This window comes from Eschrichtius robustus, chromosome 5 (assembly GCF_028021215.1).
Source record: "Eschrichtius robustus isolate mEscRob2 chromosome 5, mEscRob2.pri, whole genome shotgun sequence".
Lineage (NCBI taxonomy): Eukaryota > Metazoa > Chordata > Mammalia > Artiodactyla > Eschrichtiidae > Eschrichtius > Eschrichtius robustus.
Window position 1 is genome coordinate 30,529,754 of NC_090828.1, and position 16,379 is coordinate 30,546,132.

Genomic DNA, 16,379 nt, shown 5'->3' on the forward strand with positions numbered 1-16,379 from the left:
CAGGCTTGACTTGGAAGGTCCCGGGACTCTGAACCCGTTAGCATTTGCCCTGCCCCTAACCAAGCACAGCTGTTTCCTTTCTCCCAACTGCTCTCCTCGGGCCCCAGTTTTTTTTGAAGAAGAAGAAAGGACCACCCTGAACAGAAAGGGCTCTCTATCCTCTCCTGCTTAGAGCCCAGTATCATGTTTTGTAAGGGGAAGGACAATGGGAAATACAGCAAACGATTTTTAAATCATCAGAGGATGGACAGAAGGGCTCTGAAGACGATATTATGATTTTGTTTTCTGGAGGCAGCATCCAAGGGCCACTTTTCCGAACTTCAGGGATTCCTCTGGAACAGGAAAATAATTATTTTCTTTCTCGATTTCTTAAGGGAGAAACAACATTAGGTCTAGCAGTTCCTTATGGCCCTAATTTTCTTTCTGTCCCCAGCCAGCCAGCCAAAGGTTGGACTTCTGCCCGCTCTGCAAGATTGCTCTGAAGAGCCTTCCCAAACCGCAGGGTGTAATGAATCAAGTGGAACGAGGGCAGGATGAGGATTCCCAGCCAGTAGCCGGGGTCAACCCATGGGGCATCAGGTGAGGGTGAGGGCTGGGCGAAGAGGGGGCAGAGGGGAACCGCGTCAAATGGAGAGTAGCTTAAGCTCTCCCCAAAGTGTCACTTGCTAACTGGTGGCCTTGGAGTCTGGACAGGGCTGACCTCAGGCATTCTTAGAGAAAATCTGCTCAGAAGAGTGCAAGGGAGGAAGTGGAATTATTAGAAAGAACCTGAGGATGGATGCTGAATAAGAGCCAGTAAATCTCCCCTTGCTGTATCATCTACAACCCTTTATTCAACGTGCCTTTGCCAAGCTGCCCCCTTATACACACACCTCACACACACACACACACACACACACACGCATATAAACCACAAACACACTCAAACATAAACATACAGACACACACATACACATGCATATAAACCACAGACACACTCAAATATAAACATACAGACACACACACACACACACAGATTCATACATGCACACAGACTAAACGAATGCATATACATATTTACAAACACACAAAATCTACACATAAAAACAACATATGCACATACACACAAAACCCACAACTACCTTGAGAAAGAAAGACATACATACACACAGCGCACAAATGCACACGTATAAACATCACACGTACACACATGGTGCACAAATGCACATGTATAAACATTACACGTGCACACACAGCGCACAAATGCACACACATAAACCTCACACGTACACCACCCCACCCCCACGGCAAATCTCCTTTACGTTTGGATAAAAAGTAGAGGTTGGGAAAACAACCAATTAATTGGGCCAAGTCTCAAAGGAGAGGAAATGAAATGAAAAATCCAGGCTGGGTTATAAAAATAAGTATTTTTTTTCCAACGTGCAGGAGGCTTATTATATTAATTAAACATTATTGCAGTGAGCGAGAGGGGGGAGGGTGATTAACGCTGGGACGAGGGTAAGTGTTCTCTCCTGTTGCCTGAGGCCGTGGTGATCTTCAGATATTAATCTCTCTGAGCACTCAAATCCTGAAGAGATAAACACTTGAAATATGAAAATGTTTTTCTCCGGAGCAGACGCTGTGACCCTCCGGGAAAGCAAGCGCAGGAGGCGGCCCGCGGAGAGCGTCTGTCCCACTGCCGTCCCTGGAGACAGGGGACACGGCCAGTCCTTGGGGTGAGGGGCAGCAGAGCAGCTCTGGGGGACTCTGAAGAAGGGGAGGTCCCTCCCTCTTTTCATTCTCTAGGCAGGCAACATATGATCTACTAATTTCTAGAATTAAGTCCTTCCCTCTCAAACGCTTACGGGGGCCCAAGCTCCAGGAACACTGAAAGCTAACGCGCGATGTGCTAGAGCAACGTATGCTACGTACTGGCTTGTGAGAGCCAATTGTGGAGTTTTCTGGAATATTGCAAGCCTACTGTGAAATGCAAGTATTGTTAACAACTGAATTACATAAAGTTGCAATGAAATAAAGTATATTAAAAAAGAAAGGAAATAAATTCTCAAAATGCTATACTTCCTAATTATTTTAATACACTTTACTGGTATGCATGATCCGGAAGTTATTTTTATCTATGTTATCTGTGTGAGGGGAAAAAAACTATCTAAGGCTGTGTAGCTGTACTTCTCAACTCCACCTCCGATGATGTCACGTTGGTAGCTTGCGTTCAACCACAGTGGGAGGATTTACACCACGGAGAGTGGCAAACATTAATTACAAAGCAGATTTTTTTTTTTTTTAAACCTGGAGAGCCGGGTCGTTAAACACTTACCAGAACATCACTGTAAAAGCATGCCACAATGGAGAGAGTGGACAACTCCTGCTTAGAAGGGCTAAAGGCAACCCCTCTCTACCAACAGTGCCAGGAGAGGCTCTGGAATCTGGCTCTCTGAAACCAAGAGGGCGGCTTCACAATATTCCAAGGACTGGCAACAGCACCCTTCAGGGGGCCAAGTGCCCGGCAGCTCTGCTAGACACCCACGGGTGTGGCAGCATTTCAGGCCCTCGACTTGGTCTTCAACAGAAGTGATGATACCCTCCAAAAAGTGCCACTCAGACTTGGGGCCAGCAGCTTCCCAATGAGCCATTTTAGGAACAATATCCAGCTTGGAGTCACAAGGGGCTCTGTGATGGTGGCATCGAGAGCTGGCTACGGGAACAAAGGGACATTGACTCATCCCCTCTCCTAGGACCTCCTAATTGCTCTTTCTTTCCTCTTCTTTGATCTTGGCCTCTCTCGCTCCCTCCCAGCTTCCAGGCTGCTCTGTAATCACAAGAGAGGGCCAGGAACCGCCAACCAGCTATTCCGTCGGGTGACATTGTCAGTAAAGGCCGGTGGTTTGCGGGCAAAGAGCAGAGGACGGTTCCGTGAAGTTATGAAGCTTGTCAGGGAATGTGGAGCTGAAAAACGTGGCGCAGGCTGGCCTTAACCCTCTCATCACTTAATTCGAGGCTGGCTTACCTGGAAACGTCCGGTCGCTGGGGCCGGAGCTGCCGGTCCAGGTGCTCTTGAGCCACTTGGCACGGTCGTACATCCAACCACAGGGCTCCTCGGGGAAATCAAAGTTGCAGTTGAATCCTGAAGGGAGCTGCAAATCTTTGTCTAAAAGGGAAAACAAAAACCCCGAAACGAGGCAAATGAAATGGGTTCGGAGAACAGCCACAGTGGTGCTATTTAAACGGCTGGCAGGGCCTAAGGGGAGAGCAGAGAAAGAAATGGCTCCCTTTGCTTATTCATTTAACTCATCTTGGCGATTGTTGGCTTTCGGGTCAGCCTTTGGTCTCATCCTTCCCAGGCATGAAAGCCAAGTCTGCCAGTGGTTCCCATAGTAAGCAATTATAAATGAGGCCACCAAATGGCTTCAGGCTCTAATCGGCCTCTTCTGTCCACCCTGGAGAGCAGACAAATGTGGAAATTGCTGTTCCTTAAATGCCAGAGAAGAATGTCTCCCCAGTGCCTCAGTGGAAGGCAGGATCCTGCCAACCTGGCTGTCAGCAGTGATGGACAGCCCGTTGGCATCCGGAGAGGCTGAAATTCAAAATGCGGGAGGTGCTGGCCAGGGAGGAGAAAGTGACCTTGGAAACAAGGGAGGCTTGTTTGCTCCCCTTCACCTCCCTGTGCCAGGCCTCTTGTTTCAGAAGACCGGGTCAGTTCAGCATCCCCAGGGGAGGCACTGCCAGGCGGGCGATTTGGCATGTTAGGGCAAATCGAGGGGACCAGACCAGCCTGCCGCCCAGCTCAGCGCTGACCAGGAGGAAAAATAATTTTACATGGCTCAGAGTGCCTGAAGACCAGGATTCCAGGGACAGCAGAGAATGGAAATCTAAGAGACCACACAATGGCTTGCCCCCCGTCTGCTCGGCTGTTCACCTCTAAGCGAGCAGACCAAACCCAAAGGGTTTCTTTGGAGGTGCCACTCAGCTCTAAAAATCCAGTCTGAGCTGGTGCCGAACATGTGATTAAGTCGAGGGTGGGGTGGAGGTGGGGGAAAGAGAGGAAACGGGAACCCAGATTTGGACTCTTGTCCACAGTAGCTGCGGAGACAGCGGAAAAGTGTTGGCTAACGCTGGTAGCAGGGAGGAAGTGGGGTCTTTGGCCTTTTCACTTCCCTTCTCAGGGTTCCCAGAGAGGAATTTCCGTGGGGAAGGCAGGTTAGGAAGTCTAAAGGGAACAGCCGACTGGTAGAAACACATTGCTCCCACCCCGGGGGTGAGGACGGTTCACCTCTGAGGGGAAGGGCACTGCTGGCCTTGGTGGCAGGTTGCCACCGGGTCCTGCGCGTGCCTCCCCTTCCCAAGAAAGAATATTTAATATTTGCCCACCCTTGGCCAAAGTCAGCTTGAGTTGAGGAGAAACACATGGAATCTATTACTGAAGCATCAACCTGTGGCTTGGAAAAGTCAGCCCTTAGCCCTCCCCATCCCCTTTTCCCGACAACTTCTAAGTTTCTATTTTTCCGTTCAAAAATATGGAGTAATTCAATATACCATAATTCCTCTCTAATGTTTATACGCATACCGTATCTCAGGAACGCAATTCCACAAAGAGATCTTTAGCAAAAAAAAAAAAAAAAAAAAAGCGAGAGGGGAGGAACCACCAAAGAAAAAGAAACCCCAAATGAAACAAACCACTATAAAAGGGAAAATTATATTAAACTTCTGAAGTCCTTACATTTTCCTTTGGATTGCCATTTAGACAAAACCCCCTCCTTTTGCCCTGCACCAAGCAAACCCTGCTAATCCAACACCACACAGTAAATGAGAGAGCTCCACTTTTGGCTCTCAAACTCTTTCAAACATGTCTTGGAAGATTCTCCAAGTCTCTTTCTCCTCTTCATAAAACAAAAACAAGTTCATCAAAATGTCAGAATTCTGCATTCAACTATCCCTGACCAAGAGTGTCCCCCGGCCCACGCAATGTACAAAAGCACATTCCTGAGAGCATATGCATTAAATTATCATTTTGCAGTCACACAACTTCAGCATTTATTTTTGGCTCCCCTCCCCTTCTTCTTTGTAGCCAACTTGGGGAGCCGTCCACGGCATCCTTGCAGTTTCTCACACTGTCAAGTGGCTAAGGGTGCGGGGTCCACAGATTTCACCATCTACCTACTGACTCGGTGCTATGTCTTTATGTCTCCATCACTTCCCAAGCCTCTTCACCAATCTTCCCTCATTTGGTTTAATGAACGTTTAATAATGATCAGTAATTTACTGTAAATTGAGGCTGTCAAGCATTAAATTCTAGCCCAAAATGCCAGGTGTTCCAAACTTTGTGGTCTGTTAGGAATGTCCTCATATTCTGTGACCTTAGCAGGAAGATTTAAAATGTGATGCCCTTTTGGGCTCTGCCAATTATTGTTTTTCTCTAACTTGGATATGCTTAGAAGATAAAATGAAAATGCTATACATTTCCCATGTGAAGAGACTGATCCTAAATGAGGAGGCCCTGAGTTTTGAGGAATGGGTGAGGTGCCTTTTCGTACCTCTGTCTTTGTCACTGACCTGCGCTCGCCTCGTGGAGGATGGGGTGCCCTATCTTATAATCCTAATTGTCAGGCTTCCTCAACCGGTGGTGGTAAAAGACACAGGGCAACGCAATTAAATCATGGTTAACTGCTGAGTTAACCTATCATGCTCCACTGACCAAGTCACCCACATGACAGCCAGATCTTCCCTTGACTGTGCCCCGGAGACAAGCTTAGCAGGAGGGGCGATCACAGCTGTGGATTCTAAAGACACGAAGTGAGGGCTAGGAAAGGAGACTACTCAAAGGAGGCACCCTCCTTGGATGGCCCCTTATCTCAGCTGATGCCCAGTGGGTTCACGCCCGTAGGGCTGTACTGGTTGTTCCAATATGTGAATGCTTCTAGATTGGTTGGAAATAGCCACTGCCCCAAGCCCCTAAGTACGACACTTCCCTGACCTCTGACCTAGGGGACCCCCAGGTGCCGGCCCCAGCCGTGGGCCAGCCTCCACTGCGACTGGTCGGCACCCATACCATCCTGGATGCAACACGGCTCTGGCCCCATCCTCACCATCCTCAAAGCTGCAGTTCCCCCCGCACTCCGTGGCCTCCTCGTCGATGGGGTATGGGGTGGTGGTCTCTTCGCTCTTCACGGTGGGTCCCAGTGTCTCAACCGTTGGCTTTGAGTCTGCAGAAAGGCAAAGGAAGGGGAGTGAATACCACATGCAGCAGCCTGTGTCAAAACCCAGCAGGAAGATGCCAAATACTAAGTCTCCTCTCCAAGGGTGGGCCTTTCAAGAAGGAAGGAAAAAGGAAGTCCAAGATGGACACACACACACACACCCATGAAGTCAATGCTGTGTGCTGTGATGAAGTCAGGACCATGGCCTGTGTTAAGGAGAATGGTCCCAAGCTGTAGAAATAGCCGTAACGGAGGCACGAACACAAACCCACACTCTACTCCAGAGCAGAGGCCCTGAGGCCAGCACAAAAGGCCATGCACGCCAGGCAGTAATGAATGTGGGTGACACTGACCACAGGCAGGGCTCAACCATGCTCTGGGTGTTCTGTTTCAGACACCGGTGTGGGTGACACAACACACATAAGCAATGAAGGACACCCATCAAAAATGGTTTGAAAAAAATCGGGGTTAATGGAGTGAGCTTCCGTCCTGTGGAAAACACCTGTCTGTGCACAGCCCCTTGGGAGACTGCTGTCGTGTCTCGGGCTCAGCCCTGCTTGCGCGTGGAACAGGCCTTCTCTTCTCTGCCTTCTCTGAGTCAGACGGAACCAAAGCTAACCCGACCTGGGGGCCCACCTATTACAAGATAATCAGAAGCACAACGGCTGAAGTCATAGCCAAGCCAGACAGCTTGGGAGGTGCGACCCCAGGCATCGTTGTTCGTGTTTGCACAAAACCGGATGGAAAAGAATATGGGCTCAAAGTGACTCAGACTCCATTCAGTGGAAATAATTTGGGGCTGTGCCTTTAGGTCAGGGTGTGGCAAATTCAAATGCTTCTAGGAGGCTGACTGCTACTGTAAGGGAGGATGGCCTGCTGGGGGCTGGGAGAGTAAAGGCTGGGAGAGGAGGTGGCAGAGGGGTCCTGCACACCTGGTTGAAAGGAGGCCACCACGTGACTGGTTCCAGCAGGTTGAAGAGCCGAGGGGAGGTGGCCCAGAGTGGCCAGATCTTGCAAAAAGATTTTTTTTTTTTCCCTCGCATGAAACAAACAAACAAAATCTCCAGACTTGTCAATGTTGGCAACTTATTCAAAATACAAGTAGCAGGTGACCAAACCTGGCTGGGCAAGTAACCTCGAAGCGTCCTAACTTGTAAGTTCATATTTGTTACTGGGTCACAGAATCTCAAACTCCATTGTAAAGCAGACTATGGTCAGCAAGGCAAGAAGTAATCATTTGAAATACAAACAAAATGAACAGGTGAAGAAGCCCTGTCAAATTATTTAGCTGCAGTAACTCAACCCAGCCCATTATTTTCCGTGTTATCCTTTTGGAGTAGGAATGAAGAAGGGAAGAAGGATGAGTCACAGAAATGAATGGAAATTTGACAAGCAGAAAGCCACGTGGCCTGGGAGAGCGGTTCCTGGAAATGTTAGGTAGCAGAGTGGGTGAGCTGGGTGGCAGAGAGATAATGTTAAATCCAGGGGCACAGGGGGCGGGCGAGGCAATGAGAGGGCAGGGCGTGTGAATGAAAGTGAGGAAACAGTAGCTGGCCTCCGTGCCCACTGTGTTTGTACTGGACACTTAGAGGTAACTGCCCATCAAACTACGCTCCCCGGCAATTGAAACCAGATGTCAGAGACTTCAAAGGGAAGGAGGCTGGGCAGAGGGTATCGAGCCCCTACTCTGATCTTCCAAGGAATGGCCAGGAGGACTTTGAAATGAGAAACCTGTTGCTGCCCATCGCCGGTGTAATCTGGGCCAGCTTGGCGGGGGGCAATAGGAGGAAAAGGCCATTAGCAATTGTCCAGCCGGTCATAAAGCAGGGCCAGCCTGGGAAGAGGCGTGGCACGGAGGACCAGGGACAGGAGGGAAGTATGAGTCAGCCCTCAGGTAGCTGATCGGCCTCCGGCAAGTGGCTCCTCTCTCTGGGACTCAGTTTCCCTCTCTGTGAAAGAGGCATTGGCCTAGATCGGTGGTTTTTTTTCAAACTGTATGTCACCCTTGTTAACAGGTTGTAGATCAATTTCATGAGTCAGGACTAGCGTTTTAAAATAGGGGCTATAATATTTCAGCGTGTACTCACGTGGCAAGGAAGAGCACCGCTTTGGGAACCTTTTGTTTCAGTCACACTTACTTATCATAACAAGTTTATTAGGTGCCAAGCAGCAGGCTAAGTATTTTATATCCATTATTTTATTGAATCCTCATGACAACCCTGGGGGGTGTAGATATACTATGGTCACCCCCGTTCTTCAGCTAGGATAACCGAGATCGGCAGAGTCAGGACTTGAACTTGGCGATCTGTCCCCAGAGTCCAGGTGCTTAACGATATACTATATCCCATAAGCACACACGTGTATGTGTGCTTGTGTGTGTGTGTGTGCACGCATGCTTGTAAGTCGAGTGGCTCGTGACATAAATTTATTTTAAATTGTGGATGGTGGTCAGAAATGTTTGAAAGTCACTGGCCTAGAAGCCCTCGGGTCCCCTGCATCTCTAAGCCTCTGATTCTGGCCAGAAGAAGCCAGCTTGTGTCACTGTTGGAGGGCAGTTTTCAGCGCCTGCAAGAGGACAGGTGAGGAACACTGAGCAGCCTGCAGGGAACCTGGCCTCACTCCGTGATGGGGAGTAAAGTGTCTTCCCACTAAAATATGTTCACTGGGGCTGCCTTCCACTGAAAGGTGAGAAAGGCTAATTTGGGCCCGATTCCCAGCCTTCGTGCCTCAACGGGACACTTCCTCGGCGCCATCATAACGGCTCACAGGCAGCACTTTTCTCCCCGGGAGCCAAAAGCACTTCTCCGACATGCTCTTACTAATCCTTCACGATCCCCTGCTGGGTGAGCTGCTGACAGGTACGGCACAGACAGGAAAATGGAGATACCTGGGGCCGGGGTCCTGCCTGCTGCGCTTGCTGCCACTGGCTCGGCGCGCCCCCCCGAGCTCCGTTTGGCAGGCAGCGAGCGAGCTCGGGCTGCGGCTCGGCTCGAGCTGGGATCTGTGCCAGCCCTGCTGGGGGAGGAGGGCGGGGCCTGGAGGGGAGGCGGACCCAACTCGGAAGGCTGGATGGGGTGCTTCCCGGGAAACCAGGAGGGTGGCCATGATCGGCGGGCCTCATCTTCGTTCAGGAGACTCGGAGGTGCTCCCAGGGCCTGGGACGCAGGGTGGAGCCCAGCGAGCCTCCTGCGGCACACGGGGAAGAAGTCGGGCTCTCAGCAGCTCCCCTGCAACAGGGTCCCTCCTGAGCAAATAAATGCCTTTTACAGATGTGGCTTCGAAATGAAAATGAAGTCTCTTAGCCACAGACATCTGGAGGCCAGATTCAGACATAAACCGATTACTTTATTATCATGAGCATTTTTTTTTCTTCCCTAAATCAACAGCCACAGCCCTCTGGCCTGAAGAGTCAGGGTCTAATTGAATTTGGGTGGGCAGTGTGTGGTTATGATTTGTTTTTGAGAGACTGGGGTTGGAGGACTGAAATGATCCTTTAAAAATGACACAGCACATCCTTTGAGAAGCTGTCCTGAGTCCAGAGGCTGCAGTGCCCGTGGTTTGAGGTAGAACAAGGTGGAGCCCAGGGCAGGCAGGGGGCAGCAGCGTTTTGAACTGATGGGGCTTCACCCCAGGGATGGCTGCCCCTCTGCCCCGTCCCCGTCGTGGTCTGACCTCCTCCCAGGCCATCCCAGGAAGCCGGGGTCATGAGACCTTGTGAGTGAGACCCGCAGTGGAAAAGAGGGCCTTACCTGTCCAGTCACAGCCCAGCACCTCCAGTCGCATCCCAATGCCCGCAGGGGACCACCTCTCAGGGTACACCCGCACGTACTGCGCCAGGACAGGGTCAAACCTCCGGATGTCAGGGGTGTCGTAGTGCATGTTCCCTTCAAACAGCTGCAGGGGAGACAGGCTGCTCAGCCCTTCTTAGGTGGGAGCCCTCCTCACTCCTCCTTTCTGCTCCTTCCTCCCCACTTCCCACCTCACCCCTCACATCCAACCAGAAGGCAGCTTCAGAGTTAATTCATGGTCACTGCCCGTTTTGGTCCGTGGGAGCCCCATTCTCAGACCAAAGTTTCTATTCATTTGGGAGGTCCCAGAAGCACGGCAAATGGGGAGCAGATGAAGGTGGCAATTGCTGGGTTCTGTCCTCTATCCTGGGAGTGAAACTGAGGACTCAGAATTCGGCTCTGAGTGAGTCTTAATTAAGCTGGATTTGGCTAGAGAGGAGTGAAGGGCATTTAGGCTGTCTTGCCTGTTCTGAAGTTCTCGGTTTACTAGAAAAAGAAGTTCTTCCCCAGATGCTTAAAAGTCTAGATTTAGAAAGTCCCAGCTTGAAAGTCTAGGTTTAGAAAATGCCAGGTCACTGAGAGGCTGAAGGGAAAGTGACCATCCCTTTTCTAGGCTAATGACGATTTCCACTGGTCACACCCTGATAATCTAAGACTGTGTTCCCCCAGCCTTGGTTTAGTGGAAGAAATTCTGTCAAAAGGAACCTCACCTAAAGCCACACTACATAAAATTGATGACAGTGGGGCTGCCCTGGCTGAAGCCAGGTGGGGGACCCAACCCAGAGCATACCTGTGAACCAGTGACTTAGGGGACTGTTGGTGTGCAGGTGTGCCAGGGGCTGTAGCTGATTAGCATCTAGGAATGCGGCAGAGCCACCTCATTTTGCAGGATGCCCACAATTCCAAAAGGGGGTCACTGTCATGGGGAGGGCAGGCTCTGACCCTGGCTAAGATCATCTCCTTTCCCAGGCCCCCAGAATAGTCAAGAAGAGCCAGGGTCAGCTGTCCCTGGGGGAGCCAGTGGTCCGACTTCTGCTGCATCCACTGAAGGTTCCAGTTACCAAGCACTGAGCCTTTCCAAGCCACTGGAATTATGAGCTGGGAGTTTACATCAGCACTGCAAAACCTCCAACCCAGCCCTTGCCTCTGCATTAAGAATGGAAAACATTTGCTAAACAGAGCCATGTGATACCCCTTCCTTATTAGGGGCCCTGCTCTTCTGAAGAAAATGAAGGGTAACTTAGCAATGAGGATCGGAACGCCTGGCTGATTGGGAGATTAACCTGGAGAGCGACTGGGGTGTGATGTCCTCTCCCTTTCCTGGGGCTCCTCGGTGCCCCTCGTTGAGGGCTGACCTTCACTCCTCCGATGGCAGGAGGGGGTATTACACTGGCCTGCACTTTGGCCTGGTGTTAGTTTCTCTTGCCTCTTCCCAGCCTCTGTGTGAGAGGCAAGAAAGATCTAAGCAGTCACGCCCAGGAAAATACAAAGGAGTGCAGCAACACTCAGAAAAACACAGGTGTTTTTGGAAGTAATTCACTAGTTTCTATAGTTGAGCCTCCAAAAACCACATCCCCTTTGGATGTCTGGCCAGTTCCAAGGACACTTTATCTGAAAGAGGGTAGAAAGAGTGTCCAAGACACTAGAAAGGCAGTGTTGAGTAGTGGTTAGGCGTTTGGGCTCTGGAGTGAGACTTGTGTCTGAATCATGGCTCTACCACAGGTACTGTATGACCCTGGCATGACATCAAGCCTCAGTTTTGTTATCTCTAAAATGGGAGGGATGAAAGGACCTACCTTCTAGAGATGTTGTAAAGGTTAAAATAAGGCATTTAGCAGAGGGCCTGGCACAAAGTAATCTCTCAGTTAATATCTGTTTGACTGGCAGGGGTTGGTGATGACCGTCTAGATGGGAAATCAACATCCCCCAAATCAACCTCCCTGTTTGGGGCAAGGTTAGGGAGCCCTCCGGGAACATCCTACCTTCGGCTGCTGGGTCCTGGGGTCCTGGATGTGCTCCCAGTCTTTGCCATTTAGGCTGTAGGAGACCTTGAACTTGCGCACAAATGCCCTGGCTTCCACGGCAGTGATGCTATCTCCTCCGCGGGCCCCCTGGATGATGACGCCTTTCACGGTCTTGGGCGCTCCCAGGTCTACCTGGAGCCACTCCTCGCCCGGCTGGGCCTGAGGGATCCGAGGGAACCAGCCTGAGCGGCTGCTGACCAGGCGGGCAGCACTGGGGCTCCAGAGGTACTCGCGGGTGGAGGAAGCAGAGATCTGGGAGTCGGCAATGAGGCCCGAGAGCATCCCCAGCATGTCGGAGCAGGGGGCGTCTGCGGAGAGGGAAGAAGATACAAGAGGTCATGCTGGTACCCTACTAACTGGAACCACCCCCAATCAGTAGGGAACTGTCAAAGAACCTGACTATCAAACACTTTTAAGTCAGCACTGATTTCTTTGCATTTCAAGGTGGGATAGCACCGTGGTTACGAGCCCGGCTGGGCACCAGACTGCCTGGATTCACATTTGCTTTGTCACTTACTAGTTGCGTGACTTTGGGAAAATAATTGAAGTGCTCTGTGCCTCAGTCTCCCCAGGCCTAAAGGAGGGCTAATAGCAGTACTTACCTCTTGGGGGTTGTTGCGTGGATTCTGTTAGTTACAATATAAAAGCCCTCAGCATGGTGCCTGGCATGGCTGAGTGTCTCATGTTGTTAGCCAAGGACTCTCACATCCTTGGTGACACAGTCCCCACTGACCCTCCTAGGGGCGGTGAGTGCAGGGGAGCTCAGCTGAGCATTGAATTGTTACCTGGGGGATTATTTCCCCAACTAGATGGAACCCTTCCTGGGACCAGATCTTAATTTCACATGTGTTACCACAGCTCTTTACTGCCTTGCATCCTGCCAGCATCCTGGAACATGCTGTTCCCTCTACCCAAAATGCTCTTCCCCTCAGTCACCATCAGACTACCCTTTACTCATCCCCGAGTTTAAGTGTCACATCCTCAGAAAGGCTGTCCCCAGACTTTCAATCAACACTCAATGAGGTCCCCTCACTCACTCTCAGAGCCTCCTGTCCTTTTCCTTCACACACGCATCTTAGTGTATAATTACCCCTGTATTTACATTTGTTTACTATCTATCTTGCCCACCCGCCTAAAAGTTCCAGCATGTCAGAGACCCCATCTGCTGGTTCCCTTCTCTTATTCACTTCCAGCTCCCAATGTGTGGCCTGGCACACAGCGGGCCTTCCATAAGTATCTGTGCAGTGAATGAGTGAGTGGAGCGTGCGTGAAGAAACGGTAGCCTGCAAGGCAGGGTCTAGAGTCAGTGTGCATTCAATACCCATACAGGGAGTTACAGGTAAAAGCCAGCCTTCTGTTAAGGTCATGTGGTGCAATCAAGCCGTTTGCAGAGGGCTGGAAGGGGGCGCAGAGCTCCCCAACCTCACAGGAGCCCCACTTCACCTGTGACCCGGCAGCCGAAGAGCTCCAGGCGGAGGGCGATGCCCGAGTGCCAGGTCTGTGGACGGACCCTGACGAAGCGTGTCAGCAGCGGTGAGTGCAGCTTGTTCAGAACCACCTCCGTGGCATCGTTGTTGGCTTGGAAGACCTGTAATATCACACACGAATCCATGTTATAGAAATCCCAGTGTGTAGGTGAGCCACGCAGTCTTTGACGGAGAGGGAAAGGTCTGTTCAATTTTATTTCCCTTAAGCTTAGAAATAATCAGTGGGTTTGTTGTTTGGTGCTGTTTCAGAAACACCATGAAAAACATTTAATTCCTCACACTGCTCTAAGTTGAAAACAATACATGGTCTTCACAAAAACTTTTGGAGGGAAGGAAAATTTTGCCTCTGGGCCTGAGGGCCAGCAGAGGAAGGCACCATGAAAGGAAAACACTTTCAGAGAGAGAGAGAGAGAGGAAAAAGAAAGTGGAATATCCTTTAACAATGGAGCGACAATGTCATCTTTTAGGGTTGTGGACCTCTCTCGCTAGCTTGAACTTGACTTTCCCTTTTCCTCCGGTTTCAGGCCTATAGAAAGATTTCCAGGGTATTTTATAATCAGAAAGTGCTTCACAATTGTTTCTGTTAGTTCCTTAGAGGTCTCCCTGCTCCATGGATGGGTGAGAGGGTGGAAGCACTGTCGACCCCCGGTGCCCCTGTGTCAATCAACACTTTCTTGGTTCTTTCTGGTCTTTGTTGTAGGGTCAGGGTTGCAGACAGACCGTCGGAGTCCTGCTCTGGCTTTCTCTCACTGTAGTCCCTGCCCTGTAATGAAATCCATCCCTGTCCCCATCTGACCAATGCATCTCTTATGGGAGGAAAGGCTTTCCAGAGTAGCTTCTAATCCAACATGGTAGGAGCAAGTCCTAGCTTACCAGATGGCCCAAATCAATAACTGCCATATGGACCTTGTGCTTTTTTTGTGTTCTCCATTAAAAAAGGAAAAAGAGTAGCTGGAACAAGTATATGTAAGTTTCTCTTGGTTTCCCCGGATAAGAGTGAAGGGAAAGACCAACTAACCATCACTTCTAGATCATACCTGTCATAGCTCTTAACAACCAAGTGACTGTAAGTCCACTCACAGCCAACTCTGCAACAACTAGCAATTTCTCCTGGGCAGGGGGACCAGCTCCTTCAGCTCACGGCACCTATAACATGCGAGCTGTTTGGGCACTGACAGGCCTGGGACAAGGGGAATAGGGAAACTGGTATACTGGAATCTCATTGAGCCAGACACTGTGTAAACATAATTAATTAGGCCTACAACATCCCGGGAAGTAAGTACTATTATTTCCACTTTATTGATGAAAAAACTGAGGCTCAGAGATGTCTGTCCAGATCTCAAGCCCTTGCCATGTTTTTAGACTTCAGGCTTGTGGTTCTCTCCCTTGACTCTCATCTCTTCTACATCTGCAGTGTTTATGTTGGTGGCTAGGAGTCATGGAGCCCTGAAGGTCCCCAAGCATGGGTGGAATGGAAGTAGAGCTGCTGTTCAGTGACGTGCTTGCTCCCAGGGTGTTTCTAATCCCAACGTAGAATGATCCGAGTAACAGCGAAGAGCAGCACAGAAGCTTAGAGCTAATTAACAACGCGGTCCTTGCTTCCTTAGGAACTGTAATCAGGAACTCTGCCATTTGGCAACCTTGAACCTTCTATATTTCCCACGTACTAAGGTCAAAAGTTAGAGCGGTTAAGAGCGCCCCACTGATGGTGGGGAGGAAGGCTAAGAGCCATCATACCTTTTGCCAAATGAGGGGAAGTGGCCTGTTTAAGAGAAACAGAGGAAGGGAGAGGAGGAAACAAGTTCTCCCTGGACCACGGCATTCAGTTGAAAGCCCTTGCTCCTGGTGTCGAGCCCACTGATTCCAGGGCAGCTCCCGCACCAGCCTTGCTGTCCCTTCTCCTCCCCTGGTGAGCCTCTGCCCCGGTCCCTGTCCACCAGTTTCCTCCTCTGCTGCCCGGCTGACTTCAGGGAGCACCGAGGCGGGACCGCTTGCCCACCCATCTCTCCCAGCTTCGGGTTGGCTGCTTCCTGCATAGTGATTGAGGACAAAGCGAAGGAGGAAGAAGGGCCACAAAAGCAGAAGGAAAGAGGGTCAGTTCCAGACACCTGGGAGAAGGCCTAAGGGAAGAGAGAGGCGCCTGAACCTCTGTGATCTAATCTGGGGAGGGACCACTGGAAGGAGGGCCCAGGGCCCAGCACGACCTAAGCCTCGCCATGCCCGTTCCTTGGCTTCCTCTGAAGCTCTGAGGAGAGGGATGGAGGAACTGAATCCAAGGGAAAGAGATTAACCGGTTCTCCTAGAATTCGGCGTGAGGCAGAGGCTCTTTGTTCTGTTTTGTTTTGCTTTGGCAGGGAAGAAGCAAATGCAACCCTCTGCTTATTTCCGACGGGTGCTGTGAGCAGTGGTGGGTCCCCACTGGCCTACTCCCTGAGGATGGTGACGGTGGCTGTGTGTGACCTCCAGCAGGAGGTGCTAAGGAGTTCGTAAGCGGGGGGCAGGGGCGGGGGCTTGATTCTCCACGTGAATGTATAATTGGAGTGTTGAGTGGATCTGAACTTTCACACAGCTGCTAATCCACAGCGTACACACCACGCTGGTACTGTTTAGAAACACAGCACGTCTCGTGTTTTTAATATCCAATTTTATCTCATCTGACCCCTTCATTTCTCAGCCTTGGCAGACAACACCAAGAAACCTTTCCTTTCCTTCCTCAGTAAGGAAATGACTTTGTGGACTGCCTTGGGAAGGCTGGCTGCCTGCGGGCACAGGGGGCACACACGTGTGGGTATACGCCTGGGGAGGGGCTGGTCTTCCCATGGATGCGTGTGGCCACAGGCTTGGGTGAGACCCTGGATCTCTGTCTACAATGGCATCAGCCAGAAAGGG

The 16,379-nt window shown here is 50.6% G+C and overlaps 1 protein-coding gene across 4 annotated transcripts in view; it reads right to left on the bottom strand.

The window, feature by feature from the left end:
• The window catches only part of NRP2 (neuropilin 2), a 115,039-nt gene that overhangs the window by 42,432 nt on the left and 56,228 nt on the right, over positions 1-16,379 (bottom strand). For all 4 annotated transcript variants that reach the window (XM_068544610.1, XM_068544609.1, XM_068544612.1 and 1 more), the window contains exons 8-12: positions 13,447-13,591; positions 11,962-12,311; positions 9,941-10,085; positions 6,081-6,197; positions 3,005-3,145 (exon numbers count right to left, since the gene is read on the bottom strand). In XM_068544610.1, coding sequence (XP_068400711.1) covers positions 3,005-3,145; positions 6,081-6,197; positions 9,941-10,085; positions 11,962-12,311; positions 13,447-13,591 — 898 coding nt within the window. The remainder of the gene's footprint in view (positions 1-3,004; positions 3,146-6,080; positions 6,198-9,940; positions 10,086-11,961; positions 12,312-13,446; positions 13,592-16,379) is intronic.